General features: G+C 38.8%; 1 protein-coding gene across 1 annotated transcript; it reads left to right on the forward strand.

Annotated features, from left to right (window-relative positions):
• The first annotated feature begins 278 nt into the window (after nt 1-278).
• Nucleotides 279-1,403, forward strand: LOC306667912 (oxidative stress-responsive serine-rich protein 1-like). The gene is given in 3 exon segments (XM_079150819.1): nt 279-395; nt 398-515; nt 582-1,403. Coding segments are annotated over 3 exon segments (888 nt in total). The 5' UTR covers nt 279-310; the 3' UTR covers nt 1,267-1,403.
• Nucleotides 1,404-23,910: the final 22,507 nt, after the last annotated feature.

Genomic DNA, 23,910 nt, shown 5'->3' on the forward strand with positions numbered 1-23,910 from the left:
ATAAAAAATAATTCACATTGCACACAGTAAAATATATTGACTTAAAATTGATAGAAAAATCCATTTATACCAAGAAAATTGAATTTTATGAAACTAATCAAACCAGTTCTATGCCCCAATTAGGTCACTTTTGGTTATATTGTTACATAAAAACACTAAGTTCAAAAGAGTATACAGGGGTTTGGATCCGGGTCAGTCAGGCGCAGCGGTCGGGGAGAGACGATCTGAACTGACGGGACCGGATCACCGGAGCGCCCCAGCTGCGAGGACTATTAACGGGAACATCTATAGTAGTGCAAAAACTTTCACAATGAAATCCGAAGCCAAGGATGGAGAGGAGGAGAGTCTACAAACTGCTTTCAAGAAATTAAGAGTGGATGCATCAGGGTCCATAGTATGTCTGTTGGAGAAGGCCCGAGCGTCAGAGCATCAGTCAGAACAGCAGCAGATGATCCCAAACCTAAAACCTCATGTGCATCTAAAGTCAGTTGGCATGGGGTGGGTCGTTCTGCCTGGTGGACATACTTTGTGCTCATTTGCTGAGATGGTCTCAGGATGAAATGAATAGCCTGGTGGAACAGGTCTACAAGGAAGTCCTCACCAGGAGCAGTGAGAAACCAGCGTCGTCGACGTTCTAAGTCTCCTGTCCTTCATCCTCCAAAGTTCATACACTGCAGTACAATAGCATCTCCTTCCAGCAGCCAGCTCAAGCACAGAAGCCAGACTGACCCCCCTGATGGCAGCAGTGGGCTGGGAATTTCAACTCCTAAAGAGTTCAGTGCAGGAGAAGGCTCTGCTTCGCTGGATGCCAATCACACAGGGAGAGTCGTTGAGCCTTTGGGAACCTCAGTTCCAAGGCTCTCATCAGAGAGTAAGACAGAAGACTCTGATGCTACCCAAGTCTCCCACACAAGTCTCAAGGCCAGCGATCTCTCTGACTTTCAATCTGTTTCCAAGCTAAACCAGGGCAAGCCATGTGCATGCATAGGCAAGGAGTGCCAGTGTAAGAGATGGCATGATATGGAAGTGTATTCCTTTTCATGCCTGCAGAATGTCCCTCCCTTGGCCCCAGAACGAAGATCCACGCTTGAGGACTACTCTCAGTCGCTGCACACCAGAACTCTGTCTGGCTCTCCCCGTTCCTGTTCTGAGCAAGCTCGAGTCTATGTGGATGATGTGACCATTGAGGACCTATCAGGCTACATGGAATATTACTTGTATATTCCCAAGATAATGTCCCACATGGCAGAAATGATGTACACCTGATAGCAAGAGGCTAATTCACATGCTTTAAACCAATGAAGGGTTGTCAAAGAGATTTAGTTAATGGAAGACCTTGTGGCCACTTTGTGTGAGAAGACATCTTTCTGCTCACTGTGCTTGCAATAAAAACTTTTCTTGGCATCTCAAAAAAAAAAAAAAAAAAAGATTATACATAGTATTTTACTATGAGATAATAAAAAAGAATAAGAAAATATGTTTTTGCTTATAAGAAACATAGGAAAGATAAACCAGAAACTAAGAAAAACAGTTACCAATAGGAATGGGGGAGAATAGGCTATAGGAAATAGGAATTAGAGTACAACTTTTCTGAGGATAACAATTTTTAATTGTGACTCTTATATCATGTAAATGTTTTACATATTATATAAGTAAAATTAAATCAGAAATGATGGGAAAGTTAAACCCTAACATTAAAATATAATCAGAAACATATTATTCTAACCATATGTAACATACAATCACACAGGGAAAAATAATTCACACAATTAGTACAAAGTACAGTAGATATTTTCTGAAAACAAAAAGAATTGCAAAATAATCTTAAACTTTACTTAATAGGTTTGCTGCTATTGGTATTGTGATTCTGAAAATGTGATATATTGTAATTTGGAATAAATGAATAAATATAGTGATGTTGTTAAGAACTAGTAGTCTCACTGTAGGAAAAAGGAGATAGAAAATTGAATGAGCAAAAACAGGAAAAATTCCCATGTTGTTGAATTTAATATCAATATGATTGATTTCTTAAAAATTATTTTAGCTCTATCCATTGGAAAGGCCTCGATCTTGGCTTTTAAGTACTCTCTGTTGAAAGAAACTAGAGATGTTTAGAGAAATAATTGATTCCTGGGATAGGATTAATCTGGAACAATTTACCATAACTGAAAGCAAGGAAATAAACAATCACCAGGCCGATAACAGGACTCAGGAGCGAGCGTTTGAAGTTGTACACAGCTAAATTTGGAACAATGTTTGCATCAGAAAGAGTAATGATGCCATGGGGTTTACCACCACAGTGAACTGGTATAGTGTAGGTGACTCTGCAGAACAACAGAACAACGTACCTGGACTCTTCAAAGGAGTCACTGTCATGAAGAACAGGGAAGGGGTGGGATCGTTCTAGACTAAGGAAGTCTCAAGAGGGCCCAAAGAAAACTTGGAGACATGAGTATCTAAAGGCCATGCAAAAAGCAATAAGCCCACCATAAAGTACCAAAATTCATTTAAAAAAATCAGGTTTACCAAGTTTATATTATTCTGCTCATGGTAGAAATATAGCAACTTTCTCTCATGATAAACATACTTCTATGACTTGAGTGGGTTCCCAGAAATTTTTCATATAGGAATTTTATTCTTCAATAAGGTGGTATAGAGAGGTGGGGCCTGATGGGAGGGGTTTGGGTCATGGTGTTCTCAAGAATGAATTAACGTAGAAAGGGGTTAGCTGTTGTGGGAGTTCAGCCCTTTTTTCTCCTTTCCCTCCACTTTTCACCATGAGTTGAAGCAGCATGAGGCCTTCACCAGAAACTTAGTAGAGGCCAACACCATATTCTTGGACTTCCCAGCATCCACAACCACGAGCCAAAATAATGCTCTTCTCATTATAAATTACCCAGTCTAAGGTATTCTGTTATAGCAACAGAAAATGCATTAAGAGTCATACTAACAAAGTTCAAGGATAAATTTGCTTTTCTAAGGGGAAGTCAGGTTTATGGTAAATTTTCAAATTTACTTTGTTTTTGTTTTTGTTTAGGGATCAGAAACATACAGTGTGGCTCAATTACCTTGTTTATTTCAGGGTACAAAGTACTTTTTCTCTTGAGTGTGATAGATTATTTGAGTTGTAATGAAGAAGAATTATCTTATTTTGTTTCCTTGTAGAAATAATAGCTGTATGTAAGAGTTGAACTTGACTGAATCTCAGATTTTAAAACAAAAACAAAAACAAAAAGGACATTTGGGGGACAATTTGGGAAAGTCAATAGTGCTTTCTGTTTGTTCATGCTAATAAATTATTTTAGTCAAATCATTTTCTCCATCTGAACTACAAACCCAATACAATTTTTAGGATAATTTTTCTTAGTCATGCTGAAGTATTTAGGAATGAAATACCGTGATTTTACATCCTACTCTCAACGATTTTGGAAAAGGGAAGTATGTTCTAAAGCCAAAGGAAGCATTAGAAAATTTAATACATTTAGAAAGGAGTATATGGACATTCATTTTAACCTTTCTTCAACTTTTCTGGGAGTTAGAATATTTTTATCATTAAAAAAAAATGAAGAAATAATGGCAAACTTTACCTTATAATGGCAAAGGAGGATTTAAAAATTAATACGCATAAAAAAACAAGAAATTAAATTTCTGTATAAACCTTCCATTGAAGAGAATTGATTCTGGTGAAAATAATTGAATTTAAAAAAAAAAAGAAAAAGAAAAATCCAAAAGGGTTTTAAATATGCTGTTTAAAATTTTCTGAGTAATTAAACGGAACTAAACAAATTTGTGGCAAGTCTTTAAAGTTGGTATGATTTCCATTAAACTAGTATAGCCACCCATCCTTCATTCAAAGTTCTTCATGAAGCATGAATGTCTTCGTTTGCTTAAAATAGCTGGTGGGCAACAAAAGATGATAAACTGTCCTGGAGATGTGACAAATATTGTTTTTGAATATCCTGTGCTCTGGGAAATCGGAATTGCCAGGACAGGTACTACACTGTGAGAAAAATCTGCTAGAGGGAGAGAGAGAGGGAAACCCAGGACGTGGCTCATGCACAGGTTCCAGGAAAAGGTCTGATTCTCAGCGTTTCCTTATTTCCCAGGAAGAGGAGTCAGCAGAGCCAGCTGCCAGTCTTCCCAGGAGCAGTGGGAATTCCTGCTGGTGAAGGTTCTAGTAGTGCCCTTTCTCTTTCAGCCCAATGAGTAATCATTAGCCTTATTTATTGATAAGATCAAGTCTCTGAGAGGTACAGAATCCAGTCCCAAACTAACAAATTGAAGCAAGCGTCCATCCTGTTACCAGCTTAGCCTGAATTTGCATTAAAATGTAAGGTAATGTTGGAGGTCCTAAGATCCAAAGCCCTTTAATATTCTTCTAGGCTCTGCATTCTGTAATTATATTGGTTAAAGTAAGGAAATATTTATTTTAAAATTTGGTCTGTTGGTTTTATTTTCTAGTTGTTACAAAGTAGAGAAACCAAGACTGTATTTGTTCTATTTTAAAGTAATTGCTAGTAAAAAAAAAAAAAAAAAAATCTAAATCAAGCCATTAGTCATTACTTGTCATTGTTCTAAAAGACATACTGAGAACAATAGGTATATGACTAACTGTTAGATAAACGATTGGTCACAAAAACATTCAGAAAATCAAAATGCAAAGAAATCACATCAGTTATCCAGTCTCTGTCTCTCTGTCTCTCTGTCTCTCTCTCTCTCTTTTGACAGGAAGGGGCTGGGGAGTGGGAGGGCGAGTGATGGGGGTGTCCTGTGAAGCGAAGACTTCCCTTTACTGCACTTCAAAGCGGTGGCTGGAGGGGAGCAGGTGGGCTGCCCTCTAGGGAAGGTGCAGGACATTGCTGTGCTGGAATGCACATGTGGCCCTGCAAATGCAGGGGGCTTGGAGATCAAAAGGAAATTTAAAAATCACAGGTCACCCCCCAATCTGTACCTCTCAACTAGGATTACAATGTCAAGCATATTAAAGGGAGCACCTGATCTTTACAAGGTCAAGAGCCACAGACTCCAGCGAGAGTGTAATGGATCTGAATCCGTTAGCTTCATTACTGCCAAGTACAGAAAACACCCCAGCCTGGGAAATGCAGGGAGCTCCCAAAGCTCTTCAAAGGTTATGAGGGAACCTGAGTTCCACAGGCTTCCTCTGGCTTTTTGGAAGCATCTCTAAGAGCTAAACCGCCTTCCCAGAGGGGCTCATTTAGCAACGTTCATAAAGAGTGATGAATGCCCCCACAAACTGGTCCCGTTTTGTTTGCAGGTGCTACCATCCAGGAAGAAAGACAACCTCTGGCCATTTTGCCCCAGGACAAGGTCGCCATTCCTGCAATGACACCATCTGTAAATTCTTCATGACTAAATGGCATTCAGTTTCAACACATCACTCTTTCAGTCCTGCTCTTTTTGGTTAGAAAAAGGAGACTATGTTTCTAGGTTTATTTAGATGGAATGTCCCATATGCAATTTTAGCAGAACCAAGGTAGTGAACAGCCCCTGTGGTTATGGCGAAGGGCCTCGTGGGAACTGTTTCCTTACACTTTATGAAACACAAAATAATCTAGTCATTGATTCTATTAATTAACTTTGTGAATGCTAGCCATTCACATGATCCTCTGTGTTCTGGTTTCTTCCTTTGTAAAACCCCTAACTCAAGTCTCAATGGAGACTCAATAGTGCTTATGAAAAATTTTGACTAGTTCAACATAACATCTTAAATGCTGGCATGAGGATTAAAAAGTCAGTCAATGTTTTGTTCATGTGTGCCTTATAGATCCCATTTCCAAAATTAAATTTTTGATTGACATCTACTGTTTTTATTTAACTAAATACATTGAAAACATATGTAAAATGTAGTCAGAGTTTTGGGGTTCCTTGGAGGAAAGACCCTTGAGGCTGAAAATGATTCCTTTTTCCCCCTAACTGTAATCACTCTTGCATGGATAAATTAAGCCACCATTACTCAGGCCTTTTCCTTCTCAGCTGGTGCTAAAAAAAAAAAAAAAAAAAAAAAAAAAAAAATCTGGACAGCTTAGATAAAAGCAGTTTTGCTCTATGGATAATATGTGAGGTTTATTACATTTCATATCTCATCTTGCATGGTTCAGTGTGTCCATCAGCACCATTTCACAAAATAACAAATCCAGTCCAATAAATGCTTAAGTCATGTTCTCTCAGCTTGGGTATCTAGAAATGTTAGCTGATTCGATTTAATTACAAAAAGCAAGTCAATAAAGCACTATCACCAGAAAATTTCAAGCTATGCATGCTCAATAAATTTATTCATTTATTTGCCAGAAAACATGCCAAATCATCTGGTAGACAATTCAAATTATCTGATTACATTTGATTAAAACTGAAATAAAACCAATGAGGGAAAAACATTAGTTGTTTATTGTGAAACCCCAACAGGGAAACTAAGATTGCTTAATAATTAAGCTTGCTATTGGATTATGTTTACGATTCATTATTTGAAAAATCTTCAGAAGCAAGGATTGAAATAAATTCAATTCAGGTATGAACATCTTTACTTCTGGAATGTAAGTTCTATTAACTTTTTATGATTTTTCCACAAAGAATAATGTTCAGAACTCGTCACTAAATGAATGCTCAAAGTGGCTCACTGAGGTAGGGTGGGGCTGGATGGGGATAACAGGGCCAGCTGTACCAGACAGGTGTAAGGTGCTCCAGGCAGAGATATCCCCAGTAGACCATCCTGAGGCAGAACTTTGTGCCTAAGATGTCATGTTTTCTGTGCATGCTGTTTTTCAGCTTTCCCATAGATTTAGTCCATCTTGACAAGTTTCCAATAGATTTAATTTCTACTTTTAAGCCATGTTTTCACTACTCTTTGCAACCAAGAATCCTAAAAGTTCAAAATATGATTGAGGGAGCAGTAAGGCAAGGTAAAATAAAATGTGGATTTGAGTGGAAGATCCCGAGAAGGAATACATGAAAGCTCATTTATCTAGCTGAGAAATTGGCAACGTTTCTTAGAAATGGTAGAACAGCTGACTAAACAGTTGAATTTTATACCTTCATGGTCTGAGGCAGTTGTATAATAGGAAATAGGAAAAAAATTTATGATATTGGAATGTATTACATATGACTGTTGCATTCTACAGAAAAAGAAAGGAAAGAAGAAATCTGAGCAGATGGTAGCCTATTTGAAAGTGGAAAACTTACATACGATTCCACTGCTGGATGCGCCTACTTCTAGACTGCCTCAGATTGGAATTAATATGCTTCCCTAGAGTGACACCCGCTTGAGTTGTCAGTGACTTTCCATCAAATCTGTCTTAATGAAATGCCAATAAAATTGAGTCCTCATCTGCTCAGGTGAGGAGTGAGGACCTGTTCCCCATCCTGTTCCTGAAGTGGACACTGAGGGAACTTCTGCAAGGGCTCCAAGTGGGAGTGACTGCATTATATCTGGATTCACACCGAGGGGCCAGGCATTCAAGGTCTGGTCTGCCCAGGCACAAAACACCCCGCATCAGGACTCCCAAGGTCTTGGCAGCATCTCCCTCAGGGCCTCTCTGCTCTCCAGCTTCTCTCTCCACTGCTGCAGAAGCCTGAGGTTTGTAGGGTACTTCCCAGTACTTGACCCGCCCCCCAACTCACTGGCTTTCCCTCACTTCTTCCCTGGGACTGAACTCCCTAATAATGTATTCAATCATGAGCTTTGCTGACTCCACTTTCTACAGAAGCTGGTGTAAAATAACATTGATATTTAAAAATATATCACTTATTTCCTATTCTTTTTAGATTGCAGTCTTAGCCCCTAATTTGCCCCTAAATTGAAAATGTTGTATGATACTCAAGTTGTATCTGCCAACTCTATTGAAACCATATATCATATATATGTATCTATATATAATCTATCTATCTATCTATCTCAAAAGTTTAGGAGCAGTTGGAAACAAAATGTATTTTGGGGATCCAGACCCCAACAGAGGCCACTTTATTTCCTAACAGGTGAATTCCTGTTGCTAGGCTGTGCCACAGCCTTTGGCAGCAAACTTATGTGAGTTTTCAGTACTCGAGAGCCCTTCAGTATTCACCAAACTTCTTTCCAGTCTTATGCACACATGTGTGTTGACTAAGTTTTTCAGGATGCCTGATGTCTCCCCAACTGCCAACCCAAGCAGAGATTGCAGCATTTAAAATTATCGTAACCTTTGGAACTGACAAACTGACAATCTTATTTTTCTTTATTTATTAAATATTAATCTGAACTTGGTTGACAATGAGAGATTTCATTATCAGATGGCATTATACATCCTAAAGCCTATTAGTCTTCTCTAATAATTCAGATGACAAATCTCTAAGTATCAATCACCACTGTCTTTGTTTATTGGTTACATTTCCTTCTTCCTAAGAATAGTGATGAGAAATAATAAAGTAATAATAATAATTTTGTTGTTGCACAGATGAATGGATAAAGAAAATATAGTACATATACACAATGGAATACTTCTTTGTCTTAAAGAAAAATGAAATTATGGTATTTGCAGGCAAATGGATGAAACTGGAAAATATCATTCTCAGTGAAATAAGCCAATCTCAAAAAATCCAAAGGCCGAATATTTTCTCTGATAAGCAGATGCTGATCCATAGTCAGGGGTGGGTAGGGAAGAATGAAGGAACTTTGGATTGTACAGAGAAAAGTGAGGGGAGGGGTGGGGCTGGTGGGGATGGGAAGGAAAAAAATTTTTTTAAACTTAAAATAAAAGAAACCAAAAAAAATTGTTGCTTTTTTGTTTGTTAGTTTATTTTCTTTTTCAACCTCTTCGGTCATAGGAGAGGTAAAATTAGAGTTAAAGTAAAAGCTAATATGTTTAAAATCAATTTTCCACACCTGATGCTTACGTCAGTTCATGTGAGTACATCTAGCCTCACCAAAACTTCTCTTTTCAAGGCTCTGATAGTGATTCTGCAATTATTTTCAAATACTGTTATACAATTAGGATGCCTTTGGCTAAACAACACACTCTTTTTGCCTTATCTTTCACATTTCTGAGCCCAGTACCACCTTCATGATATGCTGATAGATATGAATTTTGACAATCAACACTTCATTTCCAAATAATAGGGATTAACAAAGACATAGTTTGTCCAGTAAAATTTTGAACTAAATGACTCCTTTCTATCCAATATATTGACGCTCCAAGTTTTGCTAGAAATTATCTCCAAGTTGCAATTTCTATCTATTCACAGAAATAATCAGATACAGAAACATTTTAATTACTCCTATATGAAAACAAAACTCTGGTAAATCTGTCCAAGAACTCAAGGGTATAAAGAAATGTTTAAGAATGCATGGGTGGTTTAACAGCTCAATTTTGAAAATTATGAAGAGGAAATTTTTCATGTTTTTCACATGAAACATTTTGAAAAGTCGGGCCCAAAGATAAAGTGAGACAGAGAAATGCCCCAGACAATGCTGACTGTGTTCTCAGTTCACACCACGTGTCTTGGGTCTGAGGAAAGTGTTGGTGCTCAGACACCAGCCCCAAAACACAACCTCTGAGAGCCACCTTCTTGACAGCCAGCCAGCTGTCAGGCGAAGGGTACCCAGAAGACAGGGTTCTCTGGGGAGAGCAATACCTTTCCTAGCTGCTGATGGATTGCATAAAATTTGAAATTGTAAAATAAGCATAGAGCCTGGCACAAAGTAATACCTTACAGATTATGTTACTACCATTACTATCATGGGAAGATCATTGCACTCAGTGTTTTATTTCAGCATGCCCTCATGATAAATACTCTTGCCTGTCACTTCAGTTTTTATTTGCTTCATATTATTTATACAGTAATAAGACAGTTATTTTTTAAATTATGTATTTCAAGTAGAGGAACAAAGCCAAATATTTTGACTCAAGTAGTCTAGATGGGCTAACACAGCAGACAGTACATAACAACACAGGCAAATCCACTGTTTCTCAATGGGAAAGAGATCTTCATGGAATATTCTGGAAATTCTTAGAGACATTTTTGGTTGTTACAGTGACGGAGGAACACTAATAGAATACACTATGAGAACAGGGAGACCAGGGTATCTGACACTACAAAATTTTCCCATATTCCTCAGAATGTTCAAATATTACTCCTAATGTTCATGTAGGAAGGGAAAATAAAAGAAAAAAAAATACTGCATTATTCTGTACCTGCTTATAACGACAAAGCTTGAGATCTATTGCCCTTTTTTTTTTTTTTTTTTTTTTTTTTTTACATAAGTGTACATCAACCTACTACTTTAAAATCTCAGAGATTTGGAATAGCGATTTCTTGCCAACTGGAATGGAAATATTCCATTATTTTAGCAATGGATATGTCCCAATTGGCACAAAACAGCTATGGACCCTGCAGATGTGCCTGGGTTGTGATTGTCTCAGTCTATCAGGTGGCTCTCTAAGGCTCATCCCTGGGATTGGAATTGATCAGAGAATGCTTTCATGGTGATGTTATAAAGTCACTTCCACCCAGGTCCTAATTCAAAATCCCATCTCGAATTTCCCATATTAAGATTTCACAATGAATTGCATTTTTGAAATACCTGAGTAAGCCCGAAAACTATAAAGATTTTACTCTCAGGTTCAGCTAGCTATCACAATGTTGACGATTATAAATTGCATCATATTTTGTAACTTGAAATGGCATTCTCATCTGTTTTTACACTAATTCCTTATATGATGAGACAGAGAGATTAGATTTTTCTGGTCACAAAGGTGAGAGCCAGGACTGCAAATTTATTTTAAAAGTTCATCTTAATACAAAGTTTTCCATGATACCCAAATACTACATATTTGAAAATGTAATCTATTGGGGGGCCTCTGAAAGTGCTTCCATTCTAACAAATCTAAAGGTCCAAAATGGTTACTATCTAATGATATTCTCTTCAGGAGGCCTCACTTGCAAAGTGCTCTAGTGGTTCTCAAATGCCAGCCTTTGCTCCTCTGTGATTCCCACACTTTCCTCGGGCTTCTGCAGCTCTGAAGTCACTGACGTTCCAGCGCAGAAGTGCAAAGTGGAGGATCCCCTTTGCGTCTGCCTCCTAAAGCTATATCCAAAGTTTTCTCTCAGTACACACTTCTTTAACCTATTTAGCTGCCTTTGCCCAGACGGAACAGAACCGAAGTGAATACCCAGTGGAGTGACATGCACGCGTACCCTGCTCCTTCTAAATGTAATTCAGTGGTCTCTGCTATTGCCTCCCTTCAACGATCATATAAACTCAGCCTGACATTTTTCTGAAAAATAAGAATTTCCCTCTGAATACTGGGAATTCAAAGCGTGGATATTCTTCTTTGAGCTTCCAATCCAATTATCCCAGCATTCACAGCTGTGTGAGGGACAAGGCTGAAGCTGGAAGTTCTAACCCCAAATCTGGTGACACGGAGCCACATTCAAAGGTAAACCTTCGCATTCTTTCTGCAGAAGCAGGGCTTTTTATTGAATTGTGGGGTCCACAAGTGCAGGCCCTCTTAAGCTCATTTGACACTGTTCTTCAGTGGGAAAGAAAGCATGCCAGCACTTCTGGTGTCAATTTACAATTCTATTTTTCAATGTTTTCTCTCTTTAGTTTCTTTTCTCTGTCACTACCTACATGTGATAATTGGTTAAATTTGCTAAAAGCATATGATAAAATAGTTGAGCTCCTAATATTAACCCTCCAAAAATTAAGAACCAATCCAGCCCACAGGCATTGCATCAGGCTCAAAAAAAAAGAAAGAAAGAAAAAAAAAAAAATTCAACCCCTGCATATGATGGGTTAGCAGAACTTGTGGGCCAACAAGGTCCCCTGGGGCACATAAAGGGAAAAGGTTTTAATGAGTGATCGGTGTTTCTATGCTGTTTTTAGAAAGTTTAATTTTCACTTTTATCACACTCTCAAATTACAAGGGTGGAGGCGGTAACAAGCAGACAAGTTATATTATGTGCAAAGCTCCTTGGAATTAAAAATGTTCTTTGCTTATTTATGGATATCCCAAAAGAATTTTAGTATTTTCTAGAGGGAGGAATACATCTCTAAAAAAAGAATATGGATTCATACCCACAATAGGAAAAGGCAGTTAAATGTGGAGAAGTATCAAATATATGTCTTTATATTTAAAAGTCCTACCATTGAGCATTAGAGGTTTCTTTTAGCTGGTTCAAGCTGTTACCTTAATCCCTACAGAAAGCTAATCCGTTTAACTACAAATAGAACAGATCTTCTCTTTCTCGTTATTTCTACAGGTCAAGTTAAGCATTTCTTTTGAGGAATGACTAATATTTTTAGGACACATTTCAAAGCTAAACATGTTTCAGAATAAAATTTCTTCCACCTCATTTAGTTCTTGGATCAATTTATTTCTTGCTCTGAGAATCAAGAATTTCAGACTCATGGAGACATCCCCAAGCATAACAGTGAAAAAAAAAATCCTCTGTTAAATATCCTGATGATAGTAAGGACAATGACCCCGATACAGCTTGGTTTTGTAAAATTCTAGCATTTCTGTCACTGAGCATTTATTGGCTGTGTTTTCAGTGTATATTTGTTACAAAGTAAAGTGAGGTATGTAGAATAGTTTCACATTTATTCTTGTTCCAATAGATTTTTAGAATTATAAGACCCAGGAACAAAAACTAATATTCTGTCCCTTTACATAAAAAAACTAACAAAATTTATAAACTCTCAAACACAATTTTTATTTCCAAGGACCTATATATTTTCATACCTCTAGAAAGTACTCACAATTTTTTTGATCATAATATTTTCAGCCATGATTGAGATTCAAGAAATTAACTATTTATCTTAATTTTTTTTAGAACTTTGTCTTTAAGTACACAGGGGGAAAGGGATCATGATGTAACCATCAATGGAAATTTTGTGATGCTTCAATTTGGGAAATGAACTTTATTTAACGTGGGGTGTTTTTTAATGCTTCATGTTAAAAAAAAATGGTGATAGTCATTAAAAACTATTGAGAAAACCAAAGCCAGGCTATATTTTCTTTAAAAATTAAGTATTCCCTCTTGAAATCTTAGAAGTCCCAAAGGCAATTTTATAAGATATCATGTATGTATCATTCTTTATCCCATTTATGCAAAATTGTATAAAACTATATCTCTATATATCTGTTGGCTCAGAATCATATTTGTGATTGTGTTTATTAAAGTATAAATTATTGACTTTTTTTGGTGGAAGACTTGGGATAAACCCTATTTAAAACTTCATATTTTTCTTGCTATTTGAGTTATTTTGAAGGACAAATTATTTTAACCAAAATAATCAAAACATGTATTGTATCCCCTGAGATTAAAGTACTGCTCCTGAGGCCAGCACTGTGGTTCTGGGCTTGAAGCAAGGCCCAGCAAGCTCTTTACACAATGGCTAGGATCCAGCTTCTCATACACAACAGCACAGGGCTCTCTCTAGGTGCTCCTTAGGGGTGGGAATTGGAGCTCCTTAGTTAATGCCATCCTGGTTGCTGCCAGATTCTGCGCCCTTATCCCACCCAGCTGACAAAAATCACCAGGCAATGGTGTTCAGTTTTTGATTCACCACGACTGGATTGGAGCCTGAATATTTGCATGTTCAACAAAATCATGAGGTCATCCCCAAACACACCAAAGTTTCAGAGCATCTGGTTTCAACATATCCCAGTAGATGTTCTCTGCAAGGGGCCAGAGGTTTCTGTGTTCTACATATCAGCTTGCCTCATCAAAGTCTTAGCAACCAGTGAACAACTTCAGCATCCTGAGATAACTTCTCAGTGAAATGGTGACTCAGGAAAATATTTTTTTCCAGCCAGGCTCCTACTAGGTCTAAGACCACAGGTCCCTTGTTAAAGATATTTAAAGTTATCTCTCAAGCTCAGAAAGGCCTCATAACATTAGAACATTATGCTCAAGAATCCAGGCTTTGGAGGTGGCAGACTGCTTTTGTTTTTCTTTTTTTTTTTTTTTTTTTTTTTTTTTTGCGGTGCTGGGAATCAAACTCAGGGACTTGTGCTTGCAACGCAAGCACTCTACCAACTGAGCTATCTCCCCAGCCCGGCAGACTGCTTTTGAATCTTGGTTTCCTCACTAGCCCATATGGCCTTTGGCAAGCCTCAGATATTTTATCTATTAAACAGAAGCAATACCTACATCTCAGATGATTTTAAAATTTTTAGCAATTTTATTGAAATATACCTCACATACCATTACATGCACACATTTAAAGAATAACATTCAGTAGTTTTTAGTATATTAAATGAATTATGCAATCATCACCCTAATTCTAGAGTATTTCCTTCCCCTGCAAAGGAACTATATATCCATTAGTAGTCACTGCCCAGCTCCTTCTTCCCCACCAGCCCCTGGAAAACACTGATTTACTTTCTCTATATGTAGATTTCTCTGGGAGATTTCATATAAATAGAACCATGCAATATGTGACCTTTGTGATTATCTTCTTTCCCTTAGCATGTTTTCAAGATTTATCCATGTTGTGGACGGTACCAATACTTCACTCTTTGCTATTGCTGAATAATATTTCATGACATGAATATACTACATTTTCTATATTTATTCATCAGTTAATGGGCATTTGTGTTATTTCCATCCTTGGTCTATTATAAATAGTGCTGCTGTGAGCATAGCCTATAAGGTTATGTGTGGATACATGTTTTCATTTTTCTTGGGTATATATCTAGGAGCAGAAATGTTGAGGCCTATAGTAACTCTGTGTAAAACGTTTGGAGGAACTGGCCAAACTGTTTCCCAAAGCAACATTTTACATTCCCACTAGCAGTCTATTTCACTATATTTTTGTTATTGCTTTTGTTTTTCACTGAAGTGAACCTAGTGAATGTGAAGCAGTATCTCACTGTGGTTTTGACTTACACTCTCCCAATGTCCCCAATGGCTAATGATGCTGAGCACCTTTTCACAAGCTGCTGGCTACTGTGTGTCATTTTTAGAGGGATATCTACTCAGATCTTTTGCCCATTTTTTTTTTTCATTTGGTAGTTTTATCTTGCTATTATTGAGTTGCGAGAGTTCTTTATATATTCTGGATAGAAGTCTCTTATCAAATGCATGACTTACAAATATTTTTTCCTTATAGGTTGTCTTTTTAATTTCTTGATGGTGCTTTTGGAACTCAAAGGTTATTTTGTTTTGATGAAGTCCATTTTAGCTATTTTTTCCTTTCGTTCCTTGTGCTTTTAGTATACTTAAGATACTATTACCTAATCAAAGTTTATGAAGATTTATATGCTATAGAATTTAAGATTAACTGGGATAATGAATATAAATATCTGTGTAAATACCAGCAAAAAGTAATTATAATGACTGATATTATAATTCGGAAAATACTCCCACTCTTCTGGATTTTCCTCTTGCGGGGACTGGTTCTGACTTTGATTTCAGACTCTTCATGAAACACTGTCTTTGCATACCATATGATCTTTAGTTTGAAGCAAGAGGTCCTGACCTTTTCCTAATCCTGGTTTTGGACTGTCCAGGAGGGGGCATCAGACAACCAGAAGAGAATACCCCAGAAATGTCAACTTAAATCAACTATCACTGAACCCTGGTATCCTCTTTGTGAACATTATGTCTAGTCACTGGGAAAATGTGGGTGTTAAGTATTAGCATCCCAATACTAAAAAAGAAGCAACTGATTTTTCAGGGAAGTTCAGTTACTTTCCCAACATTTCCCAGTTTAGTACTTGACGAGCTGGGATTTGACTGGTGATGCATGTGATCTTTCTCTTATGTTCTTACAGGGCAGTAAGAAATCTTGAAGCAATAATTCAAACGAACTCCTATCTTTAGTACCTCTAAATAGCATTAAATATCAACAAGTATATGTCAAGAGAATATGTACTGTACCTAGGGGACACATTGGAAATCAAGGTTCCTGACCTCTAGGGCCTACTATATAAATCAGAATGCAAAACACAGAAGGCAGTTATGAAGCAATAATGACTTAATAATGTTAACTTCATAAATTCTGATACCTTACTGAAATTTGCTTCTCTGGACTGGTTTATGATGATGTCTATTAGAACTAATCTATGATTTAACTTTTGAGAAACTTGAACCTGACCCATTTCCCAGAGGCACTATATTTACAATTTCAGTATCACCCAGCCAGGAGATAGGAAGCAGTACTTTCTCAAAATGTCACCTGGGTCTTCCTGCAGTGGACTCCCCCGACCCTGCAGCATGCATATTAAAACGCAGCTTCCAGAGCTGCTCCCTATTTACTAACTAGACCTAGTCTGGTGCCAGACATGCATCATGTCTAAGGAGTTCTTCACCAAAAAGGCAAGAAACTGCACAAAAGTTATTCCTCACAGCTAGAACTCACTTTGTAACTTTAAGAAACAGTATCCACCCCCGGAAGTTCTCTCTCAGACTGTGAGCCTTTAAACATTACAAAAGTAGAAGTATATAAAATCAGCCAATTTCCAATAGTTTGGCACATAGTGATAATCATAGCCAATGTTTACATAGCATTTATTCTGGGCCGGGCACTGTTCCAAGTCCTTTACCTAATATCAGCACACTGAATCCTCACAACAGTACCATGTTGTTGGCACTATTAACTTCAAATCTGTTTCACAGATGAGGAAACAGAGAAGTTAAGTAACTTACTCATGGTCACGTGGCTTGAAGTTGATAGAGGCAAAACTCAAAACCTGCAGTCTCCGAGACTTCAGAAACTAAGTACTTGAACATTAATTTCTCTTTAAAAAAATGACTTAACAGTAAAAGATTGAAACAGATCAACAAACAAACTTATATGTCCACCAACAGAAGACTGGTTAAAGAAATGATTACCCCAGTGAAAGACAGTTAAGTATGAATGAGCCCTCACTGAGTTGACAGGCAAGGTGCAGAATATGTATAAGATGCTTCCTTTATGTTTAGAATTTGTTGTTTTAAAATTGGTTTTGGCAGGGCTGCGGAGATAGCTTTGTTGGTAGAGTGCTTGCCTCACAAGCACAGGGCCATGGGTTCAGTCTCCAGCACCACAAAAATAATGGTTTTGGGGAGATCTGCATGTATGTTGGGGGAGCCTTTGGTTTTTATATGAGCTGCATTCCCCCCCAACTTGTCATTTTACTTCTAATATCTTAGAGTATAATTTGCATTGCAAAAGTTTTTTTTCTTTTTAAATATATTTACCCTCTATTTTCTGTTGGTTGGATGTTTCATCATCATTAGGAAAACCTTCCCCACTTCAAGGATACAAAGGAATTCTCCCAATATTTTTTCTTACGCTTTTAGGGTTCTTAAACACATGATATTAAATATATTTTATTATGACATACAGGTGTGATATGAATGACCTTGCTATTTGTCATCACACCCTCTCTGCCCCACTGATTTAAGATGTCCTTTTTATCATAAAGAAAATTCTCTTATGTATTCTGGATTATTTCTGCACTTATTCTGTCCCTTTGGAGGTTATGCTTTTAATTTATGAGATAGCCTGAGACCTTTGCCTTCGCACTATTAAATTTATGGAAGTGAATTTATGGCCTGCTTAATATACCATGTTATTGCCAACATCCCTTATCATCCTGGGGAAGTTACAGAAGTAATGAACAGTGGCTTTACTGTGATGGCTTTAGCAAAACACAGATCTAGAGAAGGACTGTTTCTGAGGATGAGACATCTAGCGCCTCAACTTGCATCTGCCTTTGAAAAAAAGTAACAGAATGAGAATTAGGATTTAATTCACTTTGTCCGTGGCCCAAAGCAGAAAGTACAGCTGGTTCCTGACTTTGGATTGTTTAACTTTACAATGGTGCAAAAACAAGACACATCAGTAGAAACCATACTTTGAATTTTGAATTTGGCTCTTTTCCCAGACTAGCAATATGCTGTCTCGTGATGCTGGGCTGTGGCAGCAAGTTGCAGCTCCCAGTCAGTCATGTGGCCACCAGGGGAATACCCTGACACTCTGGTGAACTGTGTTGCTCTGTTTTGTAATCAAGTGTATGCAATGCCTTTTAAACCTATGTTGTCTTAAACTTACATAGGTTATTGGTACATAATCCCATCATGAGTGGAGGAGCATCAGTGTACTACCACTGTCCATTCACATCTCTGTGGCATTGTGTGAAAGCGCAGGACCAAAATTAAACTTGCCTACTTTCTAGTCTTCTAGCTGGGTCTGTGCATCTTCTGTTGGTTTCCAAGATTTGTCCATGTTCCCCTGAAACTGTATCAAAACTGGAGTCTGTCTCAGAAGTATGGTAGGAATGTCACTGGGGACTTGTTTGGCTGACTCCCAACAAGTCACTTTTCATATTACAAAGCTCCTGCATGATCCACTCTTTGACATAAAATCCTGTTAAGTCCTCTAGAAAGCCCTGTTTGAATAGGATAAACTTTCTGAGTTTTTGAGCTTTGCAGATTCTCTATCAGACTCGCAGTCTCAAGTTTTCAGCCCATAGTGAGATAAGGGAATGTAAGTGCTGGCCCTAGAAGCCTGCATATGATTTGGCCAATGCTCTTGGCTTAGTCCCTGCCCCATGTTAAGCTGCAGCAACCCCAGTTGGAATGTATGTCTGTGCTCTCCAGGTCTGGACAGCTGGGAGGAGCGGGGGCCAGACACAAATTAAATTAGGAGGTGTAAAATATAGTGGGAAGAAAAACAAACCGAGATCACAAAAACAGGTGCCAAAGGGACATTTGTTCACAACTCCATCACAGCCTCATTTTTTTGTGTATGATTAGCAGCTCAGTCGCATTAGGGTACACTTCATGCTGCTTTGATCTTTTGTTATACTGAAGAAACAAAGAAATTGCACCTGTTGCTGAAAGATTTCTGAAGAGAGTAGCTGGCTCTGATCTCTGGAAATCTCAAGAGCAATGATTCCTGACTGTGGATGGAGTTGAATATTGTGGTCTTTCAGAAACTGAACTCTTCCAGGACTAGCTGAACAGGATAAAATAACTTCCTTTATTGAAATTTTCTAATTTGTCAGAGGATTACTATTACGACCCTTAGTTTTTCATTACAAAGTTTAGGAAGTGCAAGACCTCACCTAATATTACTGACTGTGTTCTCATACTCCAAAGTTCTCCATTATGTGCCCTGATGTCTCATGAATTCTAAGAAGGAAAACAAAAAGGTAACAACTCTAAAGAGAACAACCACACAACCCCATCACAAAAGCTTTCCCACATGACCTGCAGATAAACCACCAATGACTGGTTCCGACTCCATTGCCATCCTGCAGAAACCACAGATGCCTAAATTTCTCCTAACTGTTCAGGGAGGCATCTCGTGTGTTCCTAGGCCTGGCCTTCTTGGCCACCCCTTGGCTTTCAGCCTTTAATTCCTCACGTGTTCTTGCTCACTATGTCGTAGTGGTTAATGGCGGTGGAGGTACCACCACGGCTGTTAAGGCCCTCATTGTCACATTGCTATGCCTAGACTACAAACTTCTGAACGCCATACCAAGGGTCTACATCTTGGTCCAAGTTCCTGAAACCTTGTACTGTCAGTGTCCTGGATTCATTTTCGATTTCATGACCCATGTGTTTCCTGCATCAAGATGGTGGCAGTAGCCACCTCCACATCCCTGGAGTCTGCCCCACACATCATGTGCCTGGTGGTTGAGCACAGTCGCTCCAAACTCTGGGGCCCTGGGCAAATAAACCAAGGCTGCCACATGAACCTGTGGCCACTCCATTGTTCATGTCAGTGGGCACACAGGCCTCACTGAAGGGTGTCACAGCCAGCAGCTGGACACCCTGGGTTGCTGTATCTGCCGAGGCAACATCTATCATCTGGGTTTTAGGCCAGTGGGAGGACTGCCGCAGGAGGGCAGTGGAGCATTGGGGGAGCCCTGGACTTTCACTGTAGCCCTCATCTTAGGATTTAAAGCAGGAACGGGATTTGAAGGTTCTCTAAGTGACTGGTAGACAACCCCCCTGCCCTTATTAGCTTACCATTGTTGAGCCCTCTCCCTTCCCTGAGGGTGTGTTTCAGTCCAAATTTCTCATTCCCCACACGGAGCCCCGCCCACTGCTGCGTCAGCCCTCTAGGCATGCTTGAGTCCCAGGACAAACTTCCACAGGCCTTCTGTACTAGATTAAAAGCAGTACTGAGATAACAACTTGAATATCTTATTTCTTCTTGAAACTGGCATTCTAAATGTATAATCTTTATAGATGTGGATTAATAGTTTTATCTTCAATAAATATTGGAATTTGTCTGACTTTCTTTCCAAATCATTGGAGGGGAACAAGAATTGATAAAAGGAAATGGTTTGAATCTGTGCCTCTTACTGCATAGGAATAGGCACACTAATTGAGATGAAGCATTAATAATGTCTTACATGTCCTGTGTCTGGTCCAGTTTTAAGGTCTCAGAGTTCTGCTCTCAGGGCTCCCAGATTTATGAACCAGCCGACCACATATGCTCATATCTCATGGGCCATGGGTTTCGCTGTCCTGGTCCGTTGTCCCCACTATGATTCATAATCTACTCTCTTTGCTTGCAAGCTTGGCTTTCTTCCCAAGTGGTATTTTCTGTACTATTTAGAGAAAGGATTACAGAGTGATTGAAAACAACTATGTGACCTTGTACAGATTATGTACCCTGCCCCTGTAATTAAGTTTCTGCAGCTATGGAACCAGGATAAACTACTTACTTACCTCATAATGATTTTTTTAAAGGATAACATGAGATAAAACATGCAGAATATTCCAGATGTCAAGCACTCATTAAATACTGGCTGGGAATACTGTTATTCAGGAAAAGATATGCCATCAGTCATCAATTAAAAGTAAAATTGTGAATCAAACTCTAAAAGGCCATGCTGAACTTCCGAATTAAACAATACAATTTACAAGTTGTACACCAAGTCCTAGTAAGTTTATCTCCATGGTTATAACTAAAGAGAAATACATTTATTTCATAGATTGAAGACTCAATTACTGTGCACCTTCGCTGCAAAGACCAGAAGGTGATCTCTAAGAATCAGCTAGCAGATGGATCAGAGAATCTTTAATTTCTTTATCACTTACTAATTTGATGTTGTTGTGCCTACATTAGAAAAGTATAATTACAAATTATAACTTGTAAGGTCAAAAATAATTTAAGAAGCCAGGCATAGTGGCAAACGCCTGTAATCCCAGGAGCTCTGGAGGCTGAGGCAGGAGGATCACAAGTTCAAAGCCAGCCTCAGTAAAAGCAAGGTAAAACCCAAAATAGGGCTGAGGATGGGGTTCAGTGGTTGAATGCCCCTGAGTTCACTCCCTGGTACACACACACACACACACACACACACACACAAATTCAAGAGATGGAAATGGCTCTACAAAAGAATGGTGGACATCATTTGGAGAGCTTAACTCCAAACAGATGAAGAGTCTCACAAGAAAAACAAACAAGTTAGGCTAATAAGAAAATAACTCCCAAAGAAACATGCACAGGGAGAAGAGCTAGGTAGGGTCCAGGGAACTGCAAGGCTTCCTGTCCACCCTGGGAACATGCACAGGGCTGTGTTTGCCAAGGTCCAGGATGGGCTCTGTCCCCCAGCCCCTGGTCCACCACAGGTGTTCAGCTGACACGAGGAGAACTCATTCTGGTGCCACCTGTGGGCACAACTTGGCTTCATGGGTCCCAAATAACTGCCCCGTGACTTCAAGATTTTGCAGCTATTTTGAAAATCCCTCTTTGAGACACTTCCCTCCGTATTATTATTATTTCTTTCTGATCATTAGGGCAATTTTATTTCACTAAATTTCTATTCCAGACACCCTCTCACTTCTCTTTACCATGTTCTCTTCTGGAGGGCTCTTAGGGCCTCTCCGTATGTCATTGTGTGATGGGCTGACAGATCTGGCTCCATGAGAATATTATAGGCCAGACTTTAAGGGAAATGACTAAACAGACTCCATTTTGATCTGAAACTCCATGTTATGTAGGAAATAAGCTTCTCCCATGGGAACACCCCGCCTCTGTGCCCATCATCAGTTACTTGGTGTGACATGTTTAATAATATACAATGGCAACTCCTACATATTAAAGAATTGCTCTCTTTTGATTCCTATTGCTCCTAAACAATGTACCATGTGAACAGTGATTGTGTGGATGTTAGTAGCCATTCTTTAGTTTGTACCTAGTAAGGGTCATTTTGACCCACTTCCCCCTCTGTTGATGATCTCATGATGTTAGTGTGTAATTTCGAATCATAGCAACAGACACTTATGATTAATGTGATTTTTGGTATAAGAACCCCTACAACCCTGTGGTCAGGGCTGTTCTCCCAATAGCCATTTTTTGGGGCATTGTGTGAGACAGTCAGCCTGCCGGCTTAATAAAGACTCTCAAATTCGGACTTCTCAGTGGTGATCGGTCTGTTCTTAAGTTGTGCCCCATAACATTTGCATGTCTCTGAAATCATCTGAATTCTAGAGTGAGCACAACTAAAACTCAAGCTAGCTCCTGCCCCAGATGATTTTGTCAGTGACCAGGTTCTCATGACCAATGGGCCACAGACCTACCATTTAGTCAGGAGAGTCCCCACGCACGTTCTTTTTATGTTTCCCTCGCTGCGTGTTGCCTCACTCTGAAACAGCAAGTCAACATCAGGCAGGACCAGCAGTTAGGGAGGGACAGGGTCTCACCAGCACTGAGAGAGGATTGTCTTTCCCCACAATTACCCTTCGGCAGAGGGGATTAATTACAAATTCCTTAAAAGCTGTTTTCTCTGTGACAACTTCAGACAAGTGCAGTTTGGGTGGGACATGTGATACTGTTGTATGGGAACTCAGGCCTGGTGTCTGGTCCTCGCTGTGTTAACAACTGTATGATTGTAGGCCTCATTTGACTTCCTCTGCCTCCCAAGAGGTCACTCTCTCCTGCTTCTCCCCCAAATATATTCTAGGTCAAATGGAAGCCACTCTTTCCCATAAACTCTTAATGGTACCCAGAGCCTCTGCATAATACTTCTGTCTTAAAAGACATGAAACTAAAATATTTTGAAAATATTTTAATTTCCCTCTTTCACAGGATGATCTGGGTTTTTCCTAATGCCCTCCTTTGGAAACTCTGTTGGACAGGAGTCCACCACACCTGGAATATTGTCCATACCTATCACATCTCTGCATCAGAAATCATTTTGCCTGTGATGTCCTGCTAAGAATCATCTGTAAGTAGCCATGCTCTAGACCATAAAGCACTGCCATCGCTGAGTGGACCAGGAACGGCTCCTGAGCCAAGGCTGACTCTCCAGGTGGCCTACCCTGAATCTCTGAACTAGACAGATGATGACAGGATCAATCGATTGAAACCACCCCAGACTGAACATAAAGACAAAAAAGAACAGGACGCCATAAATAGAACTAACATATGGGAAATGGAATCCCAGAAGTAAAAGAACAGGAAAAAAATATGTATAATCTACCATCTACACATACAAGAAACTCAACCCTGAAGGAGAAGAAAACATGCACACAGGAGCATGCGCTTAAACACGCACACGAGCCTAAGTGTACCACTGTCAAGCTACAGTAACCCAAAGAAACACCAAGGGGTCATGAAGGGCAGCCAGGGGGAAAAGAGGGAATGGAACACAATACAAGTAAAGAAAAGAATTACAGCAGATTTCTCATCCAAAACCACGCAAGAGAAGTAAAGAAGTGGCATATTTTTAAAAATCATGACTAGACATTTTTTTTTTAGCTCACTTTACACTTACAAAATAATTGAGAAATAGTATATAGAATTCTATGAAACAAACCAACTCCTTACCACCTATGCACACTTTTTTATTATTAATGGTTTACATCAATCAGTGATACCTGTTATAATTTTATTGTAATATATAATAATTAACCAATTGTAATTTTTACTTATTAGCACCCACAGACCATAGTGTGTATTTAGGA

This window comes from Sciurus vulgaris (assembly GCF_902686455.1).
Source record: "Sciurus vulgaris genome assembly, chromosome: 8".
Taxonomy (NCBI): domain Eukaryota; kingdom Metazoa; phylum Chordata; class Mammalia; order Rodentia; family Sciuridae; genus Sciurus; species Sciurus vulgaris.